This window comes from Platalea leucorodia, assembly GCF_965183815.1.
Source record: "Platalea leucorodia genome assembly, chromosome: Z".
Taxonomy (NCBI): domain Eukaryota; kingdom Metazoa; phylum Chordata; class Aves; order Pelecaniformes; family Threskiornithidae; genus Platalea; species Platalea leucorodia.
In genome coordinates, this window is record NC_138858.1 from 74,589,122 (window position 1) to 74,608,455 (window position 19,334).

The following is a 19,334-nucleotide window of genomic DNA, read 5'->3' on the forward strand; positions in this document are numbered from 1 at the left end:
GTTTTGAGGACTAGCTTTCACATTGCCTTTGATCCCTATGCAAGACGTAGCAAAGCAATACCATACCAGATTCAGGGCATTTGCTGCATACTTTTCTGTTTCATTGTAGTAATACAAATTGTGTAATCAAGGTACAGAACAACTGTAGCTCAGTTGTATTGCTTATTTATACCTGTGATTATTCCAGATGAATCAAAATCTAGCCACTGGTGGATGGATAGTGTTCTGATTGATTGTCTAAATATAGGCGGCTTTTGTCATATTAGACACTGCAGAGTAACCCAGACACCTGTGTGAGGCAAATAGATCACAGGTGGAGTTTCATGTCTTCCTGGAGAAACACTAGAAGGCCTTTCTGTGTCAAAAAGGGAGCAATATCTGTGCATAAGTGTGGAATCATACACCTAGCATGATTTGGCAGGTAAGGTTTCACAGTGGGAATATATTGCAAGCAGAAATTAAAATATATCCAAGTGAAAGTTTTGCACTAAGAAAAGCTATGCTTCAGGTGCATTTTGAAAAAAAAAAAAAAAGCACCCTAGCAGCACATTGACTTGAAGGCAACTCACTAGTTCAATTCAGAATCTAGCAGGACTGGCATTTTAACATCAGCCTAAGGCCTCTGATGTGATAGGAGGGCTTTCTTTGACTCCCCTGGGAGTTGCTGCCCTCAGACTGTGGAAAAAAAACAACCCAGAAAAGTGTAAAATGCATATATGCTTTATGCTTAGGGATTCCCGCAGCATCTCTTGATGGTAATGCAACTTAAACTAAACCAACTGTCCTTGCTGAAAAGGAATTTACCTAGTCTGGCAAAACTTAGGCAAATCCTACCCTTGATGTTAAGGAAGACTTTGAGTATGTAAGGACCAAATAAGGACAACAGGATTTAGCTCTCTGAGAAAAGCACAGCAAATTCAGACAGGAAACAGCCTGTGTCTGTACCAGTGACAATCCTCTGTGCTTCCTTGAAAAAGTCCTTTGACTCCTGCCCTGGTCCTTGAAGAACTGACCTTATCAGGAAGGCAATTTGCTGTGTGTGCAAATAGATTTTAAGAAGAGAGAACACTTGCAGAGAGGTAAAGCTGGAAACGGGAGATACCATGCGGAGAGGATTCATTGCCCAGTATTTATGACACACACCCATTGTGGTGCAGCACTTTGAGCCCTCCCAGCACAGAGAATTTGGCATCCACTAACGCAATAACACCCACTATAACCCAGATGGCAAAATGAATGCAGGGAGACCTTTGCAGTTCCTCTTGGCCCACTATTAACTACAGGACTGTAGTCTTTCTTGCTAGGTGATACCTGGCTGTATCTTTCATAGCTTCTCTAGTACATATTCGCCTGGGGAAATTGTGCTGAACAGAGAATAAGTGTGTATCACGCTGTCTCTTCAGCCCCTGTGTTTTCTCATTCCCTGCCAAATTGCCATTCATACAGGGACAGTCATCACGTTTTCTGTGCTGTGTTGCACTAGCAAAACTCAGCCAGGACCAGCTGCAAGAAACAGCTCTCAGAAATTCCCTGGAACACATCCCAGACACAGGTCTGCTCAAAGAGCAAGAAAGTCTCTGATAAAGTTCAAAACATCACTTCCCTAGATCGGAGTTGATGCTAGACGCTAGTTCAGGAATAAAATAATCCAGCAATCTCAAGCTGAGATAGTTTAATGCCATAGATGAGTACACACAAGTCTTACAAGAACAAATAAGTGTTATGGTTTGTTCTTTTGTCTCAGAAAGTCCCTGCCTAAATAATTCCAGATTTACACTGTTAACCCTTCTCTGTTCCCTAGGAAAACATGGAAATATTCAAGACAATTTCTATCTAATGTGAGGCCTTTGCAAAGTTGCGTGTTAGTTGGAACAGTGCTTAATACTGTGGAGTGGCTAACACTCCTCTACCATAGCAAGCAGCCACAGTGGTCAGCTCCATCAAGGTAAAGGATAACCATACCCCACTGCTCCCCAAACACATATTTAATCACTAGTCCATATTTGCAAGGTATATTGAGAATGCAAGGTTCTGAGTAAATGTTTTAGCTATTAATTAATACTGAGTAGTAGTGGAAGGAAAGAAATTGTTTAGATATTACAAATCTAATGATACATTTATTTTCCTTATATCTGTAGAGCTTTATTATTAATTGCTTGAAGTGACTATAAGCTGGAAGTCCTTCCCTTGTCATTTGGAGCATAAGAGAGGAAAAAGAAGAGCTGTGGCAAGAGGTAAGTGGAAAGATTAATATTTTTAAAGTACTAATTATTCAAGAGGAGAGGGGAGGGCAGAAAATTTCAGTAAATTCCACCTCTGTTTTCATCAGCTGAAGCAAAGGGAATAAAAGGTGATGAAATTAGAAATGCTTAGGCAGTTCTTTTTTTTTTTACTGCTATTGCTTGGAACTCAAATTATTTCTTCTATTAACTATCTGGGAATATGAATGTAAAACATATAGATACTATACTAGCACGGAAAAAGAAGCTGTGCTTAGTTTAGGTTTGGTGGTATGCTGGAAGTAAACCAGTCAGTTGCATATGACACTCACTGCAGGATTAAAAAGCATTTTGAGACTGATGGAAACATACATCCCAGACTGTCAAGTCATCAACCCCTCCTCCTTCAAGTCTCTTAAAAACCAAAACCAAGCACTCCCTCTGCTTAAAAGAAAAAAGTTTTGATTTGGAACAAACCTAACTTGCTAAGTAAGTAGTCTGCAACTAAGTATTTCTCATTGTGTCTTGTTTTATAGTTACAAGTTCAGCTGTACCCTCCTTGACTGTATTTTTCTGTATAAAATCACACACCGGATTAAAAGAATTTAACTAATATCTTTAGGAATACAAATGGCAATCATGTAAACAATTTTGCTCAAAAAGTATAGCATTTGATTAATTCTTAGTGAGGTACTGAATAAATTACATTGTGGTTTTTTTGTTGGTGTTTTTTTTTTTTTTTTAAATTAATCAATTGGCCAATTTGGAAGATAATCACGATGGAAATAATGCAAGTGAAATATGAAGAAGTTAACAAAACTCTCTCTCCCTTAACAAAAAAAAAAAAAAAAAAAAAAAAAAAAAGAAGAAGAAGAAAAAATAGAGTACTCCTTTTACTTAATATTAAAGCTAGTCAGAAACTAACCCAAAACTTTAGCTGTTTGGGAATATTTTTCATATGGACAGTGGAACATATACCACACCAGAATTTGGCAATCTTTATTTCCTCTTTTTCTGTGCACTCAACATTTCTCTTATCAATCTTGGATATCTTTCATTCATTTTCTAAAAAAATAAATAATTTGAGAGGGCTTACGGGCTCAGTAGTCTATTGGTGTTCTGGAAACTTCATCTGGGATGCAAAGATAGCAGCAGCTCAGGCAGTTTCTCCCAGTGAGTCAAGTTCTCCTCTGACAGCTCAGTCCTCCACAGGAAAACAAGGCTGAAGTTATTATTACCCAAAGAGATTAAGATGCTCTGCCACACGGCAGCAGCAGCAGGGCGAAAAAAGAGCGAGATAGAAATGCTGCTGAAAAACAGCTCATAAATGACAGTTTTTCCAATAAAACCTTTCTTGTTGTCCATAGAAAGAATCTTACTGCTTGTATGTGATGCTACTGGGTAGCTGTGGGATGGCTCGCAGCTCAGAGAATACAGAGACCTCTTGCCCTTAGAAAGAGGGAATTATTTGTGGAGGGAAGGTATTATGAAACCAATAAGAGACAAAAAATTAGTGACAGAACATCACTTTTCTACTTAGAATCAGTGGGAAGACCAGAGCACAAGTGTGAAAAATAAAATAGTCTGTCAAAGCTACTAGGGCTAATGGTTTCTTATGGGCCCTTAGGTATATCTGGAGCAGCTGAAGGAAATGCAACTGCCTTCTTGCAAAATAGAGTCAAATTGTTTTCTCTACATTTCAGTTGTTTCACAATCCATCAAAGCAATCTTTTAAGATGAAAAGCTAGAAAAGAAACACTGGTGCAGCTTGGTTGGGAGTTTCCCAGTGAGGGTGCCTAAATGTGTGTGTGTAAGTAACCAAAATGTAGAAAGACACTTTCACATGACTTCTCCTTAGGCCTGGTTGACCATAAGCAAGTAAAGCAGAAAGAAACATATCAGCAGAAATTGCTTGTTGAACAACCAGCTGACAATGTGCTAGGTAATCCTGAAAAAGGATGAGGAATGTGGGAAAGCTCGAGTAGGACAGGCTTGTAGTTCAACTACATCTGGCTGGATTTGCAGCTGGCCAAATACAGGTATTACCGTCAAGAAAGTACTTGCAAGCAAGAATAAATATGTCCATAACAAGGGTGGTCCTTGTAAGTTGCATTATGAAGCTACTATGTATACTGCATATGTATGTTGTTTGCGCACATGTGCCAAGCTGAAGCATGCAAAATAACACAGGTAATGGATTAGTCTTCATAGGAGATATCAGTGCATACAACATGCATAAGGTTAACTGTCTGGAAGTGTCTGTGAGTGGACACACACTGCTGGACAGACATACTCTAATACATTCTTGCCTATGCAGTAGTGTACGCTCACTTTGCCACTTACTGATTTTTTCTAAGTAGAGTAGTGGGAGATGTTTCTGGTGCTAAGCACAATTTGTGACTAACAGGGCTGAGGTCCCTGACCAGTGGCAGGTCTGGGATGAAGAGCCAGAAAATAACACAAGAGAAAATCATCAGCATGATCAGAAGTGCAGATGGGACTGCATTGTCAAGAGAGACTTGTTACAATCTGAAGGGGAAATTAACCAGGGCACTTCATTAGACAGGGTGACACAATGCAAAAAGTAAATAAATACCAGGCAAGCAAAATAATGACCTTGAAGCAAAAAGTTTATGTATATTACCCTTGAATACAGAAATGTCATTTGTGAACCTGTCTTTCAAAAATTCTTTCAGAACTTAGTAAATGCCTAATATCTTCACACCATAAAAGTGCTTGCATTTCCTAGTGATGAACTACAAAATGAATTTTGATGGATTTTTTTACTTCTTTATGATATGACCTTATTATGTGCATAATATGCCATTATTAGTGCATGTTCTTAATTTGGGTGTTAGTTGGAGAACAGTTGTCAAATCTGTACCCTAAAAAGCAATCAGCATTTTAAACTCCTTACAGGAAAGTCTCCAGTTCAGACACCATCTGGTTCTTTGCTGTGTGTCTCCACTGGAACCGCCATTGAACAACATCCTAAATACAACCTTGCCACTAGCACAGGGTAGATCTTGTCTTTGGAGGATGGCTCCTCATTACAATTTCTCTAAGCTTTTCATCCCTCCAGTCCCACATAGATCTTGCATCACATTGGGAGCTGACCATGGAACTGTACATCTATCTCACACCAGTGGTAGGTGCATCCATTTTTCGTTCATTTCTTCTGCGCCTGCCCAACAACCTCCACGCCACAATGACTTCTTGGTCTTCCATGGAAAGCTGAACAGGGTTTTTGTGTGTGTAAGAGACAGGTCTGGGCCAAGCAGGCTCAAGTCTACAAGACCAATACAGAGCAGGTTTCCAAGCCAGGAAATTCTCATGAAGAACCAGCTCCACATCTCCCCTGCCCTAAAGCCAGCTGCTCAGCTGCAATCAGTCTCTCTGACTTCTATGCTCCCTCTTGTCCACCTAAAGCCTTCCAGATGAAATTCTTGTGGGTGTCAGACCATCTCTGCAAAATGTTACAACTTCTTTTTTTTCCCTGAAATGGAATTTCAGCAAAAAAGTAATCCATCCAACCAGCTTAATTATGACTAAATGCTTGAACAATGTAATATATGTATACATATATATATATATATGAAATCTGTATCTAAAACAATAGCATATGTTAACACTTGTGAATGTACTGTGATTTCATTTCACCCTTTTAGATTTGATTCCTCTGGGTCTGATGCAATGCCTTTTCACTGCTGACTATTCCCAGCTGCTGAAATGGCCTTTGGGAACACAGGCTTCCTGAGAGCTACTCTACCTCTCACTAGGTCTGAACAAGGAACACACCAAAAGCAAACTCTAAAGCTAAAAAATAAAAGAACTGGAGAGAATCAGCCCACTTTTGTAATTACACTTAGGGTAGGTGCACAGAGCTGCCTGCACATGCTGAAGCTGTTGTTTTTGGCTTCCAGCTTTCACAGCTGGAACTTTTTTCTTTGTAAAGATATAGCCAGCAGTGTAACTAAAACAGAACAGCTCTCTTTCTCCCATAAAACAGATCCATTGATGTGATCGGCCTAACAGAACTGTGCAGAAATACCAACATTCACCAGGTCAAAGATTCAACCAGTGATTTCTGTGGCAGGCCCATCACTTCTGGATTAGAGGAAGGCTGCATCTCAAGAAGAGTCTAAATTCTGTGTAAATTTCAGACTCATGAAAAAGGCATCAGGATACTCTGGGTAAATAACCTAAGTGTGGAAGGCAGATGCAACTTCTGGGTCTCACAAATCAAATACATTTCAGGAACAAGGACTGAAATCCCTTTCTAAATTTCTCTTGCAATTCACATTAGTAGTTTGATAATTTAGAGGTCTGAAAGGTTGTGTGTCAGTCTAATGTCTAGTCAGCATAGTTTTGAAATACCTGAGATTAAAAGCTCAAATGTGATGTGTCCACTGCTTTGGCTGTGGGAGGCTCAAATCCTCAGCACTGCAGCCGTAGGACCGACTGTTCGAAGTTCAGGTGCCGTTTTGGTCTGACAACAGCATATTTGAATATACTCACAGAGGCCTCGTCCCTTTAATTATGGGAAGAATGGCATCCATGTTCACTGTCACAGGCATGTGTTAACCAGAGGTTAATACAGGTTTTCTCTAGGTTAAGTTAATCTTCACAAGGCAAAACCAAGTCTTGAAATAGAATTATTAGAACTTTCCAGTCTAACTAAAAATTATGATTTCTTGTAATTTTGAAGAGCCTACAGCATCAGAATGGTGCTTGTGTGTCTGGTAATGTATGTTAAAAGCTGCTTAACTTTCCAAATATGTAAATGAGTCACATAATAATGATTATAGATATGATTTATGTCTTTTTTTGTAACATCTACTGATCCCAAAGAAAAGGCAGCCATCAACAGGGATGACAGAGAGCTACCACTGAATGCCACTGCACTGTTAGTTCCACTTAAAAGGCTAATATAACTTTTTGAGTCTTTTACTATATATGGGTCCAACAGCTAAATCACACACACACACAAAAAAAATCCAGTATTTTTAGAAACCCGCTGGATCTAAGATTATTGGTAGACAAAAGCTATAGCATAGAAGATTCTGTCTGTCTTGGAGAACGGAGACCTTTGACAATGCATTTGTCTCCTGCCAGAAACAGTCAAAGAAATGTTCTTGAAACTGATTTTAACTGTTGCTGGTTTCCACAAATCTATTACTGACAGTGCCCTTCTTGCTAAAATAAGGCCCACACATGAACATTTCTGAGAGTTAGCCCACTGTGAGAAGCTGCAAGCAAATTTCCAGACTATTTGAGGATGTTAAGAGGCAAAAGGCAAGTTCTGACACTCATTCCTTGCTTTGTCCTCAGCCTTCCGAGGGAATAGGTGAGTCTGAAGCTCTTCTTTTGTCGAGACTTAACAGATCGTACATAGCCACAATCTTGGAGTTTGAATCCATACTTCAGCATGGATGTCAGGATCATTTTGATTTTACAAAATGTTGACTGGAGCAGAATCCACCAGAAGAAAAACATGTGGCGATGCTCAGTTTAGTTTCACAAATCCCAACAGGATTCAATTCAACACCTTGTCAGTTTAAGTGAACATTTGCTGTGGCAAGCAGTGACCGTTTATACAGTGCAAAAGTAGAGCATTTGCGTATATTATTAATATTACCTTCCAAATCAGATCTTTAGTTTTAGCTGTGAATGGACTACTGTTATTGAAAAAACAAAACAAAACAAAAACCCCAAAAATTAAATCAAAGGCTGTTTCTTGTAATGGGAGCCAAGCGGATGGTCTTCACCTTGGAAAAGGGTGGAGTGGATTTTGTGCCTACCCAGCAACACACCCAGAGTAGCCTACGATCATCAGGGAAAAGGTTAAGCCAGTTCACTGTCTGTGCTGAGTGTAAAGCCTCCCCTGCTCAGGGAATGTCAGTCCTGCTTTCCTGGACTCCGCCTGCAGTATCTAGAGGAAAGCGGGCATGCATTGTCTTCCACCGCTCGCCCCAGGAAACATGATATCATTCTCAAACAAAAGCGGGAAAGCTGACAGATCTATTGAGATGGGTGTGACTACAGCACACACCTCGCTGGTCTGCCCCTGTGGAAAAGGCAGTGACTGGCACCTCTTCAGTACTGAGCTGTCTGCACTGTCCATGTTTTATAGCTAATCTCTGCAGCCAACTTTTGTTTCTCCACTACTTCTGACTTAAGGAACGCTGCTTGCTTTCTGTGACAGTTAGGTATATATTACCACTTGGAGTAACAGGAAGGACAAGGAAAAAGAGTTGGGGTAACTGGACTTTCTTTTCTGCTCCATCCATAATGCTTACAGCACGAGATACCTCCTTAAAGTGAAAAGCTGGAAGTGATCTGAGGGCTAAATAGATTGGATCAATGTGCTACTAAACAATCAAGAAACTTAAGCCACAAAAGAGGAATTGGTAAACAAAATGCAGCCTATTACAGCAATGGCTAGATAAGAATACTTCCAAACATGCATTCAACAGATTTTAAACACGATTTTTGCCTGTATTAATCTCTAGCCTTTTATAAATGCCAAAAGCAACATCTCAAATGCATTTGTTTGTAATTTCACTTAGCTATTAACATGCTGCTAATCAAGAAGATCTGGAAATTGTAAAGCAAGTTACACGGCAATGAGGACTTCTGCCTTTTCTTGCTACTTTCTGGTTTTCATTGCAGCACAATCTGCAGTTTTACAGCACATTACCTTTTTACTGTGAGATGGACTGGAACAACCTATGCATATCTCAATGAAATGGTTAGGAGTGAGTTAAGAGTCTAAGGTTATTGTGTGAGCTGTATTTCTCTTTTACAGATTTTGCTTGGTATGTTACCCAGATGAAACTGTCTAGAAAATCAAAATATGGATGGTGAAAGAGATACTCAAATGCTGAGCAACTAAGAAGCCAGTGAGAAGAGCGCAGGCTTCCTCAGGGCTCTGCTTGTGATAGCTTCAGCAAGGCATCTCTAACACTAATGCTCCAAATACTATAAAATAAATTTGCATTAGTATAATCTTACTGTGTACCTTTCTGCAGATGTCTCTTATGACTAACTTCTGACTTGCTGAACTAATTGCATTTGCTGATAATAATGAATCATTCTTTAGCTGTATTTGAAGTGTTATTAATTGATCTTATATAATGTGCATTTTTCTGCCCTTTTTGTCCACTGACTTTCATCTAGATTCTTGTCTGAAAACTTGTCTAAAATCAGATACTGGAATACCTAGAAATGTCAACTTTTCCTATCGCGCAGCCAGTTCATAAAGTCAGTCACAGAAAAAGTCAACATTTAATCTATATTTAAAGCAGATATTCTTGGGGAAAGACATCAATGGTTTTAAAGTAATAAGCTTTATGAAAAAGCTAATACCATTAGACAGAGGAGAAACCCTGTCGCAATGTGTGTATGTGTCAACAAATGACTTCAACAATTAAAAGGAGGCAGCAGCAGATTCTACCGCTGTAGCTAAATCCTCCCCAATAGCTTGGCCGTAGTCCTGCCCTCGCTCGCTGTGAGAGCACTGCACAGAGATATGTGGTCTCACTGAAGCAAACACAAGTTACTTAAATCAATAAAGATAAGTGCTGGAGTAGGGAGTCATGGGTTTTGTCTGCACATTGCATGAGAAACAAGAAAGGCGTGACAGGTCGACTACAGATATTAAAGCAAAGGCTTACCTGAAATGATCAGGCTGAATCCATACAGAACTAGATGTGCTAAAGGGTCCATGCTTTCCAAAATATATCCATCCAGTTCTTACAGTCGCTCATGGAGTATCCTTTTCTCAGGGCAGACGTCTACTGGTTACTCTTCTCCTGCATGGTACGCTGTTTACAAGTCACAGGCAAGAAATCGCAGCACTGGAGCAGGCTGGAACAGTCTCATTGCTGTCTGAGTACAGGGAGTTTAAGTTCCTTTTTCCTGTTTCCTTTGTAGATTAGGATGGGAAAGGCAGGATCTTAAGGGCATTTTTGTATCAGCGGGACTGCAGGGCAGTGCAAATCCAGTCCATCCAGCAATACATCAAAACAGTTATCTGGAGCTGCTGGAGAAGCAGGGGACTGCTGTTGGTCACAGTCAGCAAAATAGGAACAATGATGGCATCCTCCAGTAGGCGGGAGAGTGTGAGTAAAAAGTCCTCCACTTAGGTACAGTAGGTGGAAAGTGCCATCCCCTTCTCAAAGTGCAGATCTGCTAATTTCTCAGGGTGCTATCATCTTTTCCCTTATTTATTTGATCCATGTATAAGCTGCTGGCTGCAATGCATCTCAGCACAAAGTAATAAAAATATGAAGTAAACAGTAACGAAACAACCAGTTGAATCCAGTATAGACCAAAGCCAGCCACAATCCAGCAAACGACTCCATTAGTTCATGTGCTTTACTGGAAACAATTTTTCTCTACGTTAAACAATTGGAAACAGACTGAAAACTTGTTGCAATAATAAATTGCACCCAGAGTTATTATGACTTCAGTGGTATCAAAATGCCACATCACTGAGGGGGGTCTTAAAACTCAGAAGCTAAAACAAAACATGAAGAAAAAATACAAAGAAAACCACCAAATAAAAAAAATAAAAAAAAAAAAAAGGAAAAGCAGCACTCAGATATATAAACAGAATTACAAATAAAGGGCAATCTTATTTACCACTTCACTAAATATAACCCATGACAATGTAGCATTTGAAAGTCCTGTAGTTCTGCCAAGATGCTAACACCCAGAATGACTTTTACAGAAATATAGAGAAGTGAATGTTCAGCACCATTTTGGAAATGGGTTATGGGTTGATCCTACTTTGATTTAATGTCCTTAGGAAGACCTTTTAGCCTTCAATTGGTGTAGATTTCACAGAGGAAATTCTTTACACCCAAGATCTATTGCCATGTCGTCAGAAGGGTGTCACCTACAGCAGATTTCAATGCTTGAACCCAGAGCTGCTCCTTACATGCTACCCGCCCCCACCAAAAAACATAACTGAAAGTCAAACCAAGTAGGAACTTAAACTGAAAATACCCCCTGGGTGCAAAAATACAGTGTGAGGTCCAAACACTACTAAAATTCCACTTTGAGGTTTAAAGGAGGCAGAATATAAGGTATTTACCTGGTCTGTTTCCAGGCCAAAATACACACATGTATTTTGTCCACCTTTGATTTTTGAGAACATTTTCTTCTACTCTTGGACATGAAGAGGCAGTGATTATCCACACTCCAATTGCACATTATCCTTTATAAGCCTGCTGATATAGGCCCCTCCAATATCAGAATGCTTACCAGATACTAAGTATTATCATAATTTCTGTCTAGTGGATAACTCTGTTCTGTTGCTTATTTAACCTACTTCTAACATGGCCTGTCCTTAGTTTTTTTCAGTATCTTTTGATTTGTTGAGGGGTGAGGGGTTAAATAGCTTCAGTCAAGGCTGTGGTTCTCCAGATTGTTATTGTGGGCTTAGAGGTGTTTTTAAACTTTTCACTTAAATCTCACTCCCCAGGACATAAACAGGTCACTGAGGAGAAATGCACCATGTCTCCATTTTTAATGCACCTAAATGCAAAGCAACGCATATGGACTGCTGCTGATACTGATTTTGCAGTATGTATAATTGGCCGGGTCAGCTATTCACTAGTTTTTGAAGAATCAGCTTGTGCCTACTGGTCATTTCATCTGCCATGACAAGGTAGCTACCTCCAGGATGAGAGCAAACAGCCTAAATATGCAATACTCCACAAATACATGAAGGCTGCAAAGATTTGCTGAAGGCAGAAGACAGGAAATGTGTACTTACACACGTCAGAATTTGGTTGGGATACCAGCCTCAGCAGGCTCATGTATTTATTTTGTGTTTCATTACATAATTTCTCTTTTGAAGAAATAAAGATGATTCAGCTAACATTTAAGTACTTGTTTATGTGTATTAACTGTTTAAGCTTAGATCAGTTTCTATTTGGAAGGCACTTAAGCAACACAGTTTGATTATTGGTCCCAGTGAAGTAAAAATTAATCACATGATAAGCTTTTGCTGGACTGTGGAATTTAAAGGATTTCACTACTCTGGCTTATCCTTACTCTGCCCTTAAGTGTCTGCCTGCCCCACCTTTCATATTTTGATCCTTATATTTCATGTTATTAGTATATGTCTTCCTAAAAGTACGTCATATAAATTTTTTGTCCTGTGAGCTAAAAACTGTATATGATCATCCCTCTGATTCCTGAACATCACAGAAGTGCAGTAGAATTGTCTGTACCCTCCACCAAGCAGCAAAGATATCATAGCAGGACCCCATGCACGAGCCCATCTCTTGCTATCCTGTCCTCAGCTTATGTTGGCAGAGATACAAACAAGAGGATCCTAAATCTCAGCCTGCATTCACTATTAAAGAGCAGAAGAATTGGAAGTAGCCTTCTGGCAAAACCAGATTGTCAGTAAAAGAAACTGGGCTAAAAGTGCTGATGGCAGGAAGAGTAAAACATGATACTGAGTTACTCTAGCTTTTGTTGCATGTGAGACTAATAGAGGCTGTTGACTACTGGGCTGGCCAATGAGCATGTCCATGGCACATCCTCAGGTGAGTATGTAGCTGTGTTTGGGCCCCATAGACTGCACCCTTTGTCTTTTCTAAAGCTGTCCAATCCTATGTGATTTCTAAAGTGTTCCCCTCAGGAACATCAGTTTTGTTGGTGGTGAACTGCTGATTAATACATATCAGCATTCACACCTAACTTAACACCCATGACAATGGCATGCATGAGTTTTTAAATTAGTTACAGCAGGGAAACAAGTTGTCTTTCAACATGTAAATATAAATCTAGCATTAAACACGGCTTTTCATAACTCTGCTGAAGGCTAATTTTATGATATGTCAAGTGCCCTGAACTCCTGACTGCAGGCTTTCCTCTTTAGATAAGCAGCACGCTTGTCTCAAGGACAATCCATTCATACATGCTGTAGCGCATGGAAATATGTAAGGAGGAAAAAGAAACAATGCCACTCTGCCCTTCTTTAATCAGGTAGGTGCGTTAGCAGAAAGCACATATCCTCTTGCAGTGTCTGGCTATATTATGCTTTTTGGAAACAAGCCATTACTTTGGCCTTGACGTGCTGTTAATATGTGTTAGTAGGAGGCAGTAAAGGAACTTTAGGAATTATTACTCACCGCAATCAGCTAATGTGAAGCAGAGGGTCATAAATGATGGAGTTTAAGCTTCTTTTCTTAAAAGATCCTATTCTCCCCTACAGAACAGCCTATGCCACTGAGGCCAACCACAGGCCCTAAGCCATCTATTTTGGATCACTTGGAAGTGACAGGTAGCAGCCAGGTGGCCTGTCAGAGGACATGTGCTCTTGCTGGTCTAAGCAGTCAGGATGAGGACTATCCCTGTGCAAGGCAGTGGCAGTGTAGAAACTGGAGGGAGATAAAGGTTTCTGAGGTACGTAGTTAAAGATGTGGCATACTCACATGGAAGGGACAGTATGGAGGAGTGGTGATATTGCAACAGGTGGTTGTGAGAAACTTTAAGGTGGGGCAGAAAAGGCAACAGAGTCTGCTTTTTGTTGCAGCTCATTCTCTTGACTTGGCAGCCCGTGTCGAGGAGGTGCTTCTTGCTTTTTCTACTGCCTTGCCTGCATATGCATACTCAAAAGGTAACTCAGGATTGCAAACATAGCTACGATCAGGTTTTTTTGCTCAGCATTTTGGTTTTGTTTTTTTTTTTTTCCTCAAAAAAGAGCTTCTTTGAGATTTTCAGACCATTGTCTGGAAAATGGCTGTGTATAGAGCAGAAGGGAATGGAACAGCCTCAGTCAAAGAAGGGAGCTGTTGCTTTCCTGTCTTCCTTGCTAGTGAAATGAAAGGGAATTTACTACAATGGAATTAAACACAGGATCTCTTGGGAATCTCAGGTTTCTCTCAAGGGGAAAGCTAAGCTGATGAAACAACAGTACTTTAGGGCCTCTATATCCATAAAGTCACCATGAAGGATACTAGGCTGTTTGACTAAGGTCTATACTCTGGAAAATTTTACTTTGTGTGGCACTTGTATGTTGCTGAAATAAGCTTTATGTAGATTTTAGAATGGCCTGTTGTCAGCACAAGGACAAAAAATTTTTGTTTCCCAATTCTTTGCTGACAAAAGGGACCTAGATCATTTTAAAAAATGCTTGGAGAAAGGAAGTGTGAGAAGTGAAGAGCCAGCAATGGCGATGACCACTGATGATATCAAACATTTATATGAAGTCACTTGAGTGAGAAGTAAGCAAGCTAGTGAGAAGTAAGCAAGCTAGTGATATCCTACTTAGTTTGTGTGAAAAGGACAAAACTGCATCCTTGTTGTCATTGCTTTTTGAGCCCATTGCTTTCCTACTTTAGAGCATGTCTGCTCTGATTTTTAAAAGATCTGCTGAAATGGGTGATTCTGAACAAGTTCTAAATTAACCCCAAATCAAGCTTTTTTTTCTCTGCCAAGATTGGATCAGATTCTGGGAGCACAAACATTAAGTGATGTTAATACTCCTGCTGCCTCAAAGTCAAAAGAAGTCTGGAGATGAATGCGATTCTCCAGCCTGAAAGAGGTGTCACCCAGGAGGTAAGCAGAGCTCATAGAGAAGCTACAAAGTTCACAGTTTTTCTCCTCTGTTCTGTTACTGCTTTTATACTTAATTTTTCTACAATACATTTTGAGGGACGAATGAATCTGTGTATTTATGTTTAATGGTAACAACTGTATATCCAAATGTCTTTAAGATATTAACATTGAGTAATCCCAAATGATGCGCAGCAATAAAATATGACTGCCTAAAGTAGCCCAGCATTAATCAGGTAAATTTCATATCATCTGTGCAATTTGGAGAGATAAAGACTAATTGCATAAGCCACTGAATGCACGTGAAGTTTGCAGATCTGACTATTGCTTCCAAGGACCAGGAACTGGGTCATGCTAATTAGATCTCAGGGTTAGTGTTTTCATCCATTAAGGTTACAAAAATTCATTGTCAAAATCCTGTTTGCAGGACCCACTATCTTCCACTGAATTAATCTCACACTGTTAATGTGATTCTAATGATAATTTTTATTTCATGATTGCCTTATTTAACTTTATTTAACCTTGACCAGCATTCAACAAGTGTAACTTAATGACAAATTTGCTATCCAGCTGGCTCTGCTTCCAAATTTATGTCACACTGGGATTGGCTAAAATCTTGTACTGATACAGGAATGCCACAGGCGTGCTGCTGGTGAGCTGCAGTGTAACAGTTCCTTCTCTTGAATGCTCCAGCTTTAACTTCAGTCTTCTCTCTGTGTAAGAGAAAGATCGCTAAATGGCAATTTTTTTTGAGAGTTTGAACAATATAATTTTAGCAATTCTCGAAATATGGAAGTGTGAAAGACATGCATGTCTCATCTTAAGGTGAGAAGTTAAAATGTAGATTTGCATATAGGTAACGAACTTCAGTACCTTTCAGCTCAATAATCCTAAAAAATTATTAAATACAGCAAACTTGAACACAAATCCAAGGCATTAAACACCCTCTCTTTATTTCATTTGGAAGAAAAAGAAGGAACAGGAAGGATACTGAAAATTTGAAGGCTTTATTTGGTATTTTGTCTCTCATGCATAACTGTTGGGATGACTGATACTATTAATAATTTCTGCTATAATCATTATTTTGTTTTTCTTTTTCTTTCTAATTTTCAGAGGTGCTGAGTTCCTCCTGCCCCACTTGAAACAGTATTTGTAGGCAAAGTTGTGTTGTATGTTGGAAGCAGAGGTCTTGCATCTTAGTCATCTTTTGCTGCACAGCAGAAACATTGGGCCTGATCCAAAGATACCCGTGCTCAGTGAATCAGGCTCAGTCACTTTAAATGAATGTAGCTTTCAAGGAATTAGCTTTACAAGAGGAAACAAGAGCAGATCATTTTACATTTCTGGCTCATTTTTTTTTTTTTTTTAAATGTGGGAGGCTTCCTCCATTTCACACATTTGGCATCTTGTCCAGTTAGTCCTCCTTCCTGAAAGGAGAACCTACAAGTGTAGACTGTAAGGCAGTGCAAGGAACATTTCTTCCTCTGCTCCAAACTTCTGCCAATCCTAACAAATGATTGATCAAAGATGGGATTTGAATTCAGATCATCTCTGCAGTTAGGAAATGCTTAAAGGCTTCCTTCCTCTTTACCCAAGAAGAAGAAGATTACATCTATTTTTTTTGGGAGTAACTCAGTTCCCCTTGCCAGTGATTATCCTGCATTTCTCAGCATTGCTCTGGCTGGAGTTGTCACCTACAATATATATAGTGTTCAGCGACTATTCACTGTCGTGCATGTGTTCAAATGAACTCCGATTTTATAATCTCTTTCAGAATCCGAGGGGTTTTTTTTTGCGCTCCAGACAATTGCCACATCCACCCCACCCAGATGCCTTATCACTATGAGACATGTTTCCAAGGAGTTCACTCAAAGCAGATACTTCGCAGAATAGTTATAAAGTAAGCATTAAATACCTTTCTCCTCAAACTAAGATATTTTTATGGCTAGTGCCTCATCATAAGGTCTGCCTTATGCCTTGTATTTTTGTTTTACACTTGCAGCTGAAAAATAGAAGTGTACTGAAAGTCTTTACTACCACTTCACTTTGGAAACATATCCCTCTGATTGTGAAACAGCACATGCCAGCACTAAGAAGCATTAACATTAACTAATGTCGTCAGGCAGAAAAAACTAAAAAGAATCTCAGTGTTCTGTCTGTCTGTAATTGCTCACAGGAATGCTGCATGTTGTCTTCTAAGCTCACTAATGCAAGGAAAAAAATCAAGTTATTGTGAAAGAAAAATAAGGTTTTTTGATCACAATGAAAATCAGTGAAGGTAAGATGAAGCAGGAAGATCAACAAGAGGATTAATTATTGACTGCAGCAAAAATACAGTTTGCCTGGGGATATGATGATATCCCTGAAGACAGTTGAACAACGTTGGTGCAGTGTCATGCCATCATGAGCTGGGAATATGGACAGTCATTCCTACGCTCATCCTCATGCAAAGCACAAACATAACATAGAAATAACAGACCCTTCGGTTGAAGATTTTGAAACTGAAATGCTTATTTCTATGCAGTGTGCCAGTGAAGTGGGATTTGGAGTGACAGACTGTCAAACCCGGTATCCTAATGCCTCAGTGGCATCTTCCTGGAGAAGGATCAAGTTAGGGAACTTTTAAACAAACTGGACGTATGTAAGTCCATGGGGCTTGTTGGGATGCACCCACAAGTGCAGAAGGAGCTGGCTGATGGCATTGCAAGGCTGTTCTCAATTACCTTTTTTTTTTTCATGGTGATAGGGAGAAGCTTCTGAAGACTGAAAGAAAGAAAATGTCACTCCTATCTTCAGGAAGAGCAAGAAGAGCGAGCCAGGAAACTACAGGCCGGTCAGCCTCAACCTGATCCCTGGGAAGGTGATGGAGCAACTTATACTGGAAATGATTTCCAGACACATGAAGGATGGGAAGGTGATCGCGAGTAGATAGTACAGATTTATGAAGGGGAAATTATGCCTAACCAACCTGATAGTCTTCCACAATGAGGTAACTACTTCAGTGAGCAAGGAGAGAGGTGTGGATGTTGTTTACCTCAACATTAGCAAAGCGTTTGACATGGTTTCCCATAAATCCTCATAGATAAACTGACAAAGTACAGGTTAGGTAAGCGAACAGTGAGGTGGACTGAACTGGCTTGTGTGATCAGTGGCCCAAAGTCCAGCTGGAGGCCAGTCAGTAGTGGTGTAACCCGAAAGGTGGATACTCATGCCAATACTGTTTAATCTTTTCACTAGTGACCTGGATGCTGCGTCAGAGTGCACGCTCAAGAAGTTTGCAGATGATACAAAGCTGGGAGTAGCAGCTGATGTACCAGATGGGTGCACCGCTGTTCAGAGGGACCTCAAGAGGCTGAAGAAACAGGCAGACAGGAATCTCACGAAGTTCTGCAAAGGTACATGCACAGTCCTGCCCCTGGGGAGGAACAACCCAGGCACCCATACACACTGGGGGCTGAGCAGCTGGAAAGCAACGTGGCTGAGAAGGACCTTGGGGTCCTTCCTGGTGGACACTAAGCTGACGATGAGCCCACAATGCACAGCAAAAAAGGCCAACAGTATGCTGGGGTGCATATAGCATTGGCAGCAGGCTGAGGGAGGTGTTCTTTACCTCTACTCAGCCCTAGTGAGACAGGTGAGCAGAAAAGGCTTCAAATTCCTCTACCCTATAGATGCTGCCACTTAATGTCGTCACAGTTTGAAGTCATAGCACAAAATGCATAAAGATTGCCTGGGCAGACAGACCTGTGTTACTGAATTAGTGTCTTGATATACACACAGGAGTTTTGGTGAAAAATTGCTGTGTGTCTGGTACTTAAACATTTATTAAAAAAAAAAAAAAGAAGATAAAAAGAGTTAAAGAAAAGGTTATTTTCACTGAGACTTTAGGAGCTAGATATGGATACGATTTACTCAGCTCCCTACTGGGAATGAGTTATTAATCTCCTAGAGGAAGATTAAACTCCTGATGCATAGCTCACCATTTAGAATCCATACAGCTCTTTTCAGCCATGGGTACTATGACCAAGACCCAGGACCATAAGGATGAACTGTTAAAAGAAGGAATGATTGACAAGATTCTCAGACAGAAACAGGTAATCTGGAGAACCTTCAACAGAACAAGGAAAAGAACAGCATGCCCGAGAGAGGGCTTTTATGACAGGCATCTCCTGGGGAACACAACAAAAACCTGTAAACTTTACCATGCTATCGTACAGAATCACTACCAAGGAATAAAACCATCCCCTGCCCTGAGTGAAAGCGAATTTAAAGCAGTCTGTTTATTCAGTCTGCAGCTTTTTTCCATTGTTCATTAAAATATGTTATTGTAGCTAGCACAAGTGGAATTCAGGAGGCGATCTCTCTGGCTGATGGCTTGATTGGTGAGAATATTAGACTTCAACTTTATCTCAGCAAATAATGGGCTCTCTCTGGAATAGCTGAAACTGACAGGAAGGAAGAGACATTAGTGGGAACTTCCCCTAGATAACAGTCCTTGGTTTATAGAAATCCTGTTCCATTATCTCTAAACATTAT

The 19,334-nt window shown here is 40.0% G+C and overlaps 1 protein-coding gene across 1 annotated transcript in view; it reads right to left on the bottom strand.

Annotated features, from left to right (window-relative positions):
- TEK (TEK receptor tyrosine kinase) overlaps positions 1-10,007 on the bottom strand; it is a 42,481-nt gene extending 32,474 nt beyond the window's left edge. The window contains exon 1 of the mRNA XM_082335625.1: positions 9,896-10,007. Within this exon, the coding sequence (XP_082191751.1) occupies positions 9,896-9,947 (52 nt within the window). The 5' untranslated portion in view covers positions 9,948-10,007. The remainder of the gene's footprint in view (positions 1-9,895) is intronic.
- Between the last annotated feature and the right edge of the window lie 9,327 nt (positions 10,008-19,334).